Raw genomic sequence first — 11,361 nt, 5'->3', positions numbered from 1 at the left:
CGGAGGGCGTACTGGCAACCTGTAATTCGAAATGGAGGGAGTACGTAGCGTACGGATAAAGGTTCTATTTGTTCTAATTTTGAAATGCGACGCATGCACTGGGGGTTAAGAAAATTTGAAAGATCAAACACGCGTGATGACAATGAACAAACTCGCATTCTAGGCGGTAAGATAAACCAGTGATGAGAGCTAGAAAGACGCGACATGCCATCTCACTCTAAGCACTACGCAGTCATAAAAATTATCTAACCTACTATTTCTACCTAACTCAGAGCTCTACAAAACTCGGGCAAGGCGTGGGTAAACGCATCCTGCCTTGCTTGATCACCCTCTCTTAATCAAGGCAGAATCGAACGTGCCGCGCTGATGCCTGTTGACCGAAGCATTCTTTCTGCGCTAGCGCTAGGGCTGGTTGATTCTATCGTCAGCAGCTGCCCGAATCCCAAACCCTGTCGAGAAACAAAGATTTCCACGTGAGCCTCCAGCAAAATGGAATAGTTCCCTCTATAATTACGTCAACCATTTTCAGAAATAGTCCAGCCGAGAAAAAACAAAGGGACAGAACTAACCGACGACTCTGAGCTGCTGTACCCTATTCGCCTTACTGTTCGTTGCAATCCTTCCTGCAACAACCGAAAAAAAAGAGAGAGAATCAAACGAACTGGCAACCACATACGAGCAATGCTATTGAGGCAATAATGAACAAACTGCACTTGGAATGCACTGCTCATGCTCCAGGAATCCTATCATTTAAAAAAAATCAACCAAATTTCTTCTCCTTGTGTTCTTTCTGACAGTTTTGCATTTGGCAACATTATCTTGGCATGGAGACTTGAGTTTGGTAGGTGCATGCAGTCGATATATCAAAAAGGAAAAATCGAGAGCTTAAAATGTAGTGGGATTAGGAAGTGCAATGAGCTGTCAACAGATTATACTTGAAAAACAAGTCTTAACACAAGAGATTCCTCTTATTCTTTTTCTGTCTCCTTTAAATTTTTTTGTTATGTGCAGTCAAGCTTTTCATAGCAGGAAAAAATGGTCATAGTTCATTTTTAATGGGAAATAAATATTTCACCATACTTTCTATATCAAAGTATCTATATGATTTTCTACAAATAATATAGGATAAGTGGCGTAATGAATTCCAAGATGTTGGCACCAGAAATAGGGGAGACATACCACGCGTTCTGGCAGCTTCTCACCCCTTTGTTCTATGAATTTGCAGAGATAATTCACAGCCGCACACGAATAGTTCTGTTGATAAGATATTGTTAGTCATCATGGAAGAAGACAGTAGTTTACTGCACTTTGTTTTATATCATGCATCGAGGAGGAAAGACAATGGAATCCTTTACTTCCACTGTCATACAACAAGTTGAGTCCATAATCCACAAACAAGAAACTTTATAAGCCTGCTACTAAATTTGCTAGTGTTCAATTCGAGAAATTAAAGATTATGTAGATGCTGCTCAAAAAGGTTATAAGTTACCTGTTTTGCTTCAATTGAATCCATCTTATGATCCTGCAGGAACAACAGATAATGTATGCTAAGACAACTGGAAAAGTGAAAAACAAGGGTGAATGAAATGCAAGCTCAATTTCTCACCAGACCCATAACCATATTTTTTATTTTGTCCATGTCTGAACCAATGCTCTTGATTTTCAACTTTGCTCCAGTAACCTGAATGAAGGGGTTATATGAGATTATTCATATAAAGACTACTTCACATTGGTGCATGGATGTCCAAGCCTAACTCTTGCGGTTTCAAAGGAATGTACAATCTTCCAGGATTACAGAAGTTCAAGAAGTACCTGATCAAAAATTTCGCCAGAAATCTCCTTCTGCTGCTCCAATTTATCATCCAAGTGCTGAATGCGTTGCGATAAGTGCTTTTTAGCAGCCTGCACATGTTGCATTAAAGTATTAAACACATTTAGATTATTTGAGAATCCCACAAGCTATTTAATAAAATAGGTATACTTTCAAACAAGGCAGTTACAATATCACTTTCAATCCAAGTTGAAGGTGCACTTGATTTAGAAAAAAAATAGAAAACGTGCTTAAATGAAATCAAAACTGATTAGCATGCCCTTCAACCATAAGTTGATGCAAATAACTAATCATACATCTATTTTGAATAAACTAAATAAGATCAAGGCTTGTTTGAATGATGAGGACTACAAAGCTCCTAAGTAAGTTCAAAAGAATATTGCATTTCTTTCTAATTTGTTGAGATACTTCATTTAAATCTTAGTTCAGCATCCAACTAATTTATTAAATACACTTGTGTGGTTGAATATTCAAGAACCTAAATATGAGCACACAAAGAATACCATTATCTATTCAGAGAGAAATATGTCATCCATTTTATAATAATATTGTGGCACGCCATTATCTAGAAGCTTGTGTGATAATCTTCATTCATTCTGAATAATAAAGGGAATTGAGATGATGACTTTGCAAGGAAAGGGATGTTGTTAATACTTACAGCAAGAGAGCCCTGCACTTGTTCTAGATGTTTAGTCATGCTTGCAACAGCATTAGCCATATTGCGCTTGGTGACATACATCAGGCTAGAGAAGGAGATACCCTGAAAGTGTGCATTTACAGGAGAAATTATGGTTGATCAAACAAGAACCACTAACTCCAAAAGGCACTCAACCAGAACAGAATAAGCTCAAGTAAATAAAAAATGGCCTAAAATAATCCATAACATTTTTTAATTGTGTAACTATGTATGATGATGACGTCATCTAGCTAGTTTTGGATTTTATGAGGCTTTATATAGTTCAACAAAAAGGCACACAGGACTTCAGAATCAGATCACTATGGCCGAATTGTAACAAGCATGTGCCATGTGACAGATAAATGCCACTTGGAAGGAGGCAAAACCTATTTCCAGTTTTTGCTAAAAGAGAGTAATGGTAACGAGTATATATCTTAAAGCATAGAGGTTGAGGAAATAGAAATTTTGTTAAGATAACTGGAATTGTCATTGATGAATTAGGACTTACTTTCCACCACATGTAACAATAGCCGACAGCACCAACAGCCACAGCAGGTAATATCAAAGCTGATCCAGCTGAAAAGAGATAAATTGAGGGTTTTAATCATGTGGAATTGTGTACATAGCATAAGCAAAAGGCATGCATGTTCATATTCAAAAAATAGCTAGTGTGCACAAAATTTATTTTGCACAACCCTACATCTCACATGCAGTGCTTGCTTACTTAGTTACTTTAATATGTTGGCACATGCATGCTTGCTACCAAATTACAGCGATGCAAATATGGAAAATAGCACAAAACTTAAACAATTAATATGTATGAAGAATAGCTAGTGTGAAGACAATTAGTCATATTCGATGCATGTTAAGACAGGATTGGATGGTAAGACAGCAAAACTAAAGTGTGGACAGAAGAAACAATTTCAGCGCAGCAGCTGAGTTTGACAGACCTCCCTTGCCCATATCCACCTGAATAACAGCGTTATTATTGGACGATAGCTGCCGAAGCTGCCTAGTCATCATCTCAATTTGGAGCTGGGCGAGCTGCAAAGCCTCCTAAAAACAGATTGGAGCACAAGCACACAGCTGGTCATATAGGTGAGATAGATCAACGAGCACTGCATTGTATATTCACAAGCACCGCGTTGCGCAATGCGCGCGCGCGTGACGTACATTGCCGACGTCGGCGACCGATTCCGTCGCCGCGGCCGAGTCCGCCCCTTTCTCGCGCATAGACCCCTGCGAGACCACCGGCAGCACACGGATCAGGATTCAGCTCACAAAGCATGGAGCGAGAACGAACCACACCAAAATTAAGGATCAGGATCGATCGGGGAGTGGTGCGGCGATCAAGGAAGCAATCCGTGATCAGTAACCACACGCACGCACGCACGTACCTGAAGCTCGACGAAGATCTCGGCGACTTTGGGGAGTTGAGACCCGACCAACCCTGCACGATCCAACAGGAAAAAACAAGTGAGGGAAAAGCAGAGCGAGCGGGTAGGAAAAAGATCGGGAAGCGCAGGGGCAGAACGGAGCCGATGCCGATGAAATAACCGGCGTGTATGTATGGATGGCGTTACGCACCGACGCCGACGAGGAGGGCGGCTTTGGTGAGCTGCATGCCGGCCTGCGCCATCGCCATTGTGCTGGCTCAGCGCGCGAGCCGCGGCGAGTGTTCGGGGCGACGACGAGGCGGTAGAGGGAGGAAGAGGAACTGCTAAACCCTAGCTTGCTTGGGCAGGGAGTTTTAAGGCGCCGCACGTTTTATCGAGGGGAACTCGAACGTGTTCAGCCCGGGAAGCGGTTGCCCTGTCAGGCTCGATCGCATTTTCTACAGCGAAGCGAATCAAGGGCCCGGCACGTGTCCAAGATGGGCTCGCGGTCGCGGGCCTAGCGGGTCGGGTCGTCCCGTGGTCACGTCGTGATTTGGTTCAAATTCCTCTTGCATACGCCAACTTAAGTTGGCCTCACTTTTTTATTTTTAAAAAAAAAGTTGGACTCAACTTTATATCAATAGACAACCGGGTTCATCTCCGATTTTGGATTACGTATGGATTAAATGTACTTTCACCAACAAGTCCAGGCTAATAACCGTCTAACTAAATGTTTTTTTTTGCGAATACCGTCTAACTAAATGTTGGGAAATGCAAGCTTCAAAATAAAATCAACTCTCATAAACCAGGCATGAAGGTTATACAGAAAACTCACTTAGACTACACTCGTACGATCTTTGCACTGCATAGGTACGCAACAAGAAACGCCTCTTAGCAATGCTCCAGGCAAGTAGTGCCGCCGGCATACACATGGTACAGCAATTTCACATGATGGCACCTACCGTTTACATGGTACAGCAATTTCACATGATGGCAACTACCGTTTACATGCGTCACTAGAATTTCATTCAGTGCCCACTGTACCAGATCAAGAGCTGAGATAATTTCAGGCCACAAACTGCAACAACAGTCAGCAATTTCCTCCCATGTCTCCGGTGCAGGAGGGTGTGACTCTAGTCAGAGTCATTGCCGGAATCCACATCAACTGGTGCTTCACCACGATAGACAGCGGATTCCTTTTCATAGCGTTTCTTGTCAACCTGGGCCTGCTGAATATAAGGCTGCTTCTCCTCGCCTGCTCATGACAAGGAAAGAGGAAACCATAAACACGTAAATTATATTTTTTTTAGCTGTAAACATAACAGAAAAAAATTTGCAGAATACACCTCACAGATGAATAGACGCTGGCATTATTACTCAAAGTGAATATAATGGAGAATGGTATAGAATATTAAAATGGTATAGAATATTACTTGACATCTTTTGCCACATCTCCCCAAGCTTCTTCGCAATCTCGGTCGTAGGCAAATCCGGGTTGCTGCTCTTCATGTTCTGCATCATGAAAATAAACTCTAAACTCCCGTTTCAAGATCAGATACCTAGCATCTATGAATAGCAAGTTTCCAGTATTGGAAGGTTTCTGCTCCACTCTCAGTGCCACAAATATCTTATAAACAAAGAACATGTTACAAAGTAACCTGCAATGTTGCTCAACTGTTTATTAAAAACAGCTCTAGCTAAACTGTATCACCCTTGCCAAAGTTATGTACTACTATCTACTATGCTGGGAATTATTAACCAAAGGAACTTACTCCTCGCTCAGCCATTGAGAAATACATGAACGGCGTCATTGCTCTTTTCGGAGCATTAGGATCTTTTTTCTTCTTTGCCTTTTTCTTCTCTGGACCATCCTCATCCCTGCCCTTAGGCTTCCTTTTCTGAACAGGCTTTGAACTGCTTGCTTCCTTCTTGGATGATTTCTGGGGAGAAAAACAATTACACATTACCACAATGGCTTCACACTTCAGGCTTGCTACAGGCCTACAGCAACAATAAGTTACCTCTTTTTCACCACCGCTGTCACTAGCGTCTGAATCCTCATCACCAGAATCATCAGTAGGAGATCCACTGTCATCCTTATCCGCGACAAAATCTTCATCCTAACATGAAGATAAAGAAAAGTACATGGAAGGGCTCAGTAACAAGATTAACAAGTCAGCATCAACCAAAACAGGGCACAATACCTCTTCATCACTTTCCTCATCCCCGGCCTGATTTTTAATGCGCTCTAGATGTGGGTCAACAGCATCATCATCAGTGTCCCTTAGAACATCTGTAACTACACCACTCGTACCTTGACCATCTCCTCCAAGGTTCATTATTTTTATGTTCTTTCCACTAAAAAGAAAAAACGCATAAGTTTTCTGTACAACAAGAAAGATGACGAATCCAATAAAAAGGAAACATACTTGATGAAGTTGAAGAGGTTGTGGTATTCATTCCTTTGAATATTTCTGAAGAGATGCTCTTGGTCATTTTTCAGTTTGACAAGGAGATCAAAATAGTGAGATGACATACTGGCACCCCCAGCACCATGCCGTTCAAATTCGACGAACTCAATCTGCATTGAGTATGTAATGGGCATGAGCATCAGTTACTATGATTGGACACTCAGCAATGCATGAAAACATGATTACTAGTTTCTACGACAAATATAAAATGATACCTCCTCATGCAGAATGAGTGTAGGAGGCTTTGGCAGAAAGAAGAAACCCTTTTCAAGTGGATACAACAGTCCATCTTCAGCTTTGAGTGAAGATTTAACTGCATATCCATCTTGGCAACTTCTGAAAGAACCTGGTCTTGTGACTTTAGCACCAGATAGCCCACGAAGGACTTTGGTAAATACCTCATGTATTAGACCCTATGGATAAATAAAAAACTCAGTATAAGAAAAGGATAAATTTAACACTCAGGTGTAGTTACCAGTAAGTATCAATTGAATACTTGTCCAAAAAGCAAAAAACCAACTATGACTGAACCTGGCATACAATAGATAATCAAGCCTTAATTGAGACCAAATGACATGAGGATTACATAGAACTAGGCTACTGTAACGATAATCCAGTAGATGAAAAATTGGCTAAATAACAAATTCAAGGATTTCTGAGGGAGGGAGGGCAAAGATGGTGGAAAGTGATGGAGCCTGAATTGACCAAGAAAACACATTACCAAAAAAAAAACATGCCAATACACTGTATAAAAGCAGCAGACCATAGAATTTCAGAATATCAATATTCACCCTTCGACCATCGATCTGATCGAAACCTTCTCCATTGAATATCTTTCTACATTTATAGCAGGATATACTACAACCAATAATTAAACCAACCCCTCCATATCTAAAATAGTATGATTTTAAACTTCTTCAAGGAGAGGCAGCACATTATTATGTATCCCTACTAACAACATCTCTCATAGTGCCCAATGGCTTGATAAATTCGTCAAACTCGGATCATAAATTGCATATTAGCATGAAAAACATTTGGAATAAGTACACTCTCAGTCCCTCGTAAGTTGATATTATAAGACATAACTAGACCATTATTTTTTATATGGAGAGAGTAGGTGGAAGAATAGTTCTTTTTTTCAAAGTTCTTTTTTTCTGAAGGAACTTTTTTCTCCAAGTTATTAACGAAAGCATGTAATGGAACAAATACTGAACACGAAGAAGGTAAGCTTAAGAAGATATGAGCATAGTTTGTCTCAAAATGATGCAGCGCCAATCTTTCAAACACAAGAGGCTGTTCCTAATTTTCTATGACAACATTTTTCCGATAGATAGGATCAAATACCATAAGAGTAATTAAGTGCTTGCTCAGCCTAACTTAAGTATCAGCTTCAAATCCAAAAATATGTTAAACAAAGGCGAAATGTAATAATTATTAAGAAAGCATTAAAGGAAAGATGCAATATGTTAATGGAAATAGCTCACAGGTGACTACAATACAACATCTGTCAACAGCATACATAATGCTTGAGATGGAGTTCTCCAAGCTCAGAAACTTTTTTCGACATGTGCCTTCTAAGATTTATCTTACAATCTACATTTCAGATTTTAACTGGAATGAATCAAGTCAACAAGTAAGCTGTATTTTTTAAAGTAACAGATACCTCACCTTGTAAGATTCCTCAAGCCTGTCTTTGTATTTGTCAGCCAGAACCTCTTTACTCAATGCCAGATCCCTTTCAACTACTACCTCCGTCTCAAACTGTTAAGACATAGGGGAACAAATTGGTCTATTCAAAACGAATCTGAAACCAAGTGGTAATAAACTGATAGAAACTAAATATCATGAAAAAATTTGCAGTACAATACCTGAATAACAATGTGAGGATACAATGTTTGTCCTTTACGGATTGGTGGATCAAGAGTGATAACAACAAATGTATGAGGATTATTTGACTGCAAAACTCAACCATGCAATGAGTTTAGTTACATGTCAATGTGCAATATTCTGCACAGCACAACACAGGATACAAGAACGGAACCTTTGGCAAAAGAAAGAGGCGAACAATGCTGCTGTATTGGATTTTAAAATCATTAGCTTGCCCTTGGAGTCGTAGAAATGACAGATGAAGCTCAACACTATAGCGTCCTCTGCATTGACCAAAAAAAAAAAAAAAAAAAAAAAATCATTAGCTTCCTAGGGAAAATACGAGACATATCATCCTGAACAAATCATCTTGTGTTTCTCATAAGATAAAAGGTTCATATTTCCACCTTGGTGTAAGAATCGCAATTCCTTCAAAGGTGACAACTGGCTCTTCAGAGGATCCAACATCAGCAAATTTCAATATAGTCTCCCATAGAATCTACAGAAAGAGGAAATTTCAGTAGTTAGTATCTGCAACTTCAATGTGCTCCATTTACACAGTGCTGATTGAGCGAACTTACATGAGCCGGAGGGCGATTCTCATCCCCGACAAACTGAGTATTTGAAGTAGGCACATGAAAACTTAAATCCATGAGCGAATCTTTCTACAACCATGAAGGATTAAAATTTTAGCACAATACTTGATGATGTATACATGATGAGCAAGTAAATGACAGTAATACCACAAACAATATAGTATTGGATGGCAATCAGAAAACACGAGTGCATCCACTATAACTACTACAAACCTCATTGGCCCCAGTAGTATCATCAACATGAAACTCTAAGAGAACATCTGTTTTTCCTTGCATCTGGGTTTGTGCAACATCTGGTAGAGACACTTCAAATGCTTGCTTTGTACCAACCATAAAGGTAAGCATGTTTCCTACAGAGAAAGGGTGGCATACATTAAAATCAACTTGAACAAATGTTAAAATAAATTAAAAGATCACCCAATTACCATCGATATCAATCCCTCCCCAATTGTGACCACTAACAGAAAGCTGCTTTTCATCTGGTGTGACGCCCATATTCTTTTGTATGAAGTTGGTCAAACTGCTTACATCCTATGCAAGAAAGGACAATATCAAATACTTTTGTCAGGCAACATTAAGAGACGTACATTAACGTCACCAGTCATCTTTACTGACAAGTAAAAGCATACTCCCAGAAATAATTGACAATACTTCAAGACAATAATCTAGGAAAATCTGATAACTGGAATATATAACTTTAAATTTACAATCTGCGAATAACACAGCACCAGTCCCAAGTATTATACTGCGCCATGCAAAATCCTGAAGATTATTCCTTGAGAATTTCCATAGGTATTTTCTTAACTACATGATATATTGTATGTACAAAAGATAGCATATTCTGAAAGACTCCTGCAAGACAGGTATACCAAGTGGCACAAATGAATATAGCAAACAATATACCTGTTCAACATAATTTGAACAAGGAGTGTTTGCTTTATTAGTGGATAAAGCTAGAACGGCTCAGGTTTTATAATCGACACACAATGACTATATACCAAAATAAGATAGGACATGTAGCATGACTGAAATTATCCAAGATCTATGCAAAATTAGTTTCACAGAGAAGTAGCTTGATCTATTTCATATTACAGTGATATGCATTATTAATCATATGCCATAATAAGAAGGAAAATCTTGCCAGTAATGTCGATTGACAAAAAGAATACTAAAAAACTGAACAAAGTTAGTGCTACTTTTTACTTTGTAGGTTTTGCGTCAAACCAATTTATTCTAATTTCATTTCAAATATCAACATCATTAATAAACTACATAGTATTAAAAAGAGAAAGGAAACCTGTTCACGGAAGCCAATAAACCTGTAGAACAGGCCATCTTTAATCCTGACTCCAAGTTGATATGCTCTGGGGACTTTCATCCATGTAACTGAGGTTACATCAGCTTTGTCAATCTCAATGGTCTTTCCTCCACCTTGTCTCTTCCATGCAAGTCCACCTGAATGCACTTTAAACTGACCGGGGTTCTGCATAGATGCAAGAGTCATGACAGTATGTCAATATCCCAAACATTAACAAAACGTATTAAATTGTATACCATTCAAGAGAAAAACACAGGTGTACAAACAGTAATAGATTTTGAAAGGAATGAAGGCATAACATGTAGTCTTAAGGTTCACAAATACAAGTATAATAAAGGTGGTCAGGTGTCAATACCGGATCATCTTCCAATGCATGAGTGGTACAAGCATTGCGGGTATTATCAGATCTAGGTTAGGGCAAGCATAGGTATATACATTCAGATGAGCGCAGAAAATATATTGGCGACAGGGCAAACATTGATTGTGCATCAATGGGGAAAAAAATTATAAGCACCGAATCTAGCACAGGGTGTGCTTTCTTTTTATGGGGTGCGCTACAAAGGCATTCTGCTTGTAAGCTTCAAAAAACGCACAAACGATTTGTAATTCATTTCCAACCGTTAGTTATCGACGGTCTCATATTCTGCAACCGCATAGAAACCTCAAGCACAAATTGGGTCATACCCAAGCCACAAAAACGAAATCCAGCAAACCACAGGAGGAAGCAACCCCCCCCCCCCCAAAAAAAAAGAAGAAGAAGAAGCATTGAATTTAACCAAATGGGGCAGAATAAAACAAAAGGCGAGCAAATTTTGGCCTAAAATGCGGTGCAAACCCTAAACCCGACCAATACGCAGCCGCAAGTAATCGTCGGGGAAAAAAATTGAGCCAACAAGTTCAAATCAAAAGCTAATTAGAGAGTCGCCAGCGACGACGTCATCTCCCGATAACCTATTTTGGAACGAAACCCTAGAACCAAGCAAACGACGTTGGCGGCCGAGGCTGAGGAGCTTACCGTGCCGCCGCGCCCCCCGAGGAGGATGTTGTTGAAGTGGTGCCCGTCCGTCATCTCTGCCGACGAGGCGCCTGCGGCCGCCGCTTGCTATTTCGCGCGCGCCGCCTCCCCTCGAGCTCCGCTTCTCCGGCGGGCGGCCAAGTCGAGAGGCTCGCTTGCTTCGGTGCGGCTCTGCGGAAGTGCGGAGGCGGTAGAGGCCTAGAGGGGGGGCG

At 40.1% G+C, this 11,361-nt stretch overlaps 2 protein-coding genes across 2 annotated transcripts; both read right to left on the bottom strand.

Moving 5' to 3' along the window:
* Positions 1-117: 117 nt before the first annotated feature.
* Positions 118-4,152, bottom strand: LOC101758283. The gene is made up of 12 exons (XM_022826640.1): positions 4,095-4,152; positions 3,905-3,957; positions 3,681-3,746; positions 3,458-3,563; positions 3,016-3,083; positions 2,490-2,591; positions 1,813-1,902; positions 1,607-1,681; positions 1,490-1,522; positions 1,180-1,254; positions 561-623; positions 118-449 (listed from the first exon to the last, which is right to left on the bottom strand). The coding sequence occupies exons 1-12, from the start codon at positions 4,150-4,152 to the stop codon at positions 339-341; spliced, it is 900 nt and encodes a 299-aa protein (XP_022682375.1). The 3' UTR covers positions 118-338.
* Positions 4,153-4,662: 510 nt separating this feature from the next.
* Positions 4,663-11,360, bottom strand: LOC101753275 (FACT complex subunit SSRP1). The gene is made up of 16 exons (XM_004968434.3): positions 11,150-11,360; positions 10,114-10,299; positions 9,242-9,347; positions 9,030-9,166; positions 8,802-8,885; positions 8,628-8,719; positions 8,396-8,504; positions 8,223-8,309; positions 8,023-8,115; positions 6,570-6,767; positions 6,313-6,464; positions 6,088-6,241; positions 5,905-6,003; positions 5,656-5,823; positions 5,317-5,395; positions 4,663-5,138 (listed from the first exon to the last, which is right to left on the bottom strand). The coding sequence occupies exons 1-16, from the start codon at positions 11,201-11,203 to the stop codon at positions 5,017-5,019; spliced, it is 1,920 nt and encodes a 639-aa protein (XP_004968491.1). The 5' UTR covers positions 11,204-11,360; the 3' UTR covers positions 4,663-5,016.
* Position 11,361: the final 1 nt, after the last annotated feature.

Source organism: Setaria italica, chromosome V (assembly GCF_000263155.2).
Source record: "Setaria italica strain Yugu1 chromosome V, Setaria_italica_v2.0, whole genome shotgun sequence".
Classification (NCBI taxonomy): domain Eukaryota; kingdom Viridiplantae; phylum Streptophyta; class Magnoliopsida; order Poales; family Poaceae; genus Setaria; species Setaria italica.
Note: the sequence above shows the minus strand (reverse complement) of the source record. Positions and strands in the feature narration are given on the sequence as shown.

Excerpts from the sequence above, each read along its gene's own strand:
- LOC101758283 (XM_022826640.1), bottom strand. The coding sequence starts at position 4,152 with ATGGCGATGGCGCAGGCCGGCATGCAGCTCACCAAAGCCGCCCTCCTC. Across the intron at positions 3,564-3,680 it reads CGGTCGCCGACGTCGGCAAT|GAGGCTTTGCAGCTCGCCCA; the intron begins GTACGTCACGCG and ends ATCTGTTTTTAG. Across the intron at positions 3,084-3,457 it reads GGTGGATATGGGCAAGGGAG|CTGGATCAGCTTTGATATTA; the intron begins GTCTGTCAAACT and ends ATCTCTTTTCAG.
- LOC101753275 (XM_004968434.3), bottom strand. The coding sequence starts at position 11,203 with ATGACGGACGGGCACCACTTCAACAACATCCTCCTCGGGGGGCGCGGC. Across the intron at positions 6,768-8,022 it reads GGCTTGAGGAATCTTACAAG|GGTCTAATACATGAGGTATT; the intron begins GTGAGGTATCTG and ends ATTTATCCATAG. Across the intron at positions 6,242-6,312 it reads AACCTCTTCAACTTCATCAA|TGGAAAGAACATAAAAATAA; the intron begins GTATGTTTCCTT and ends TTTTCTTTTTAG.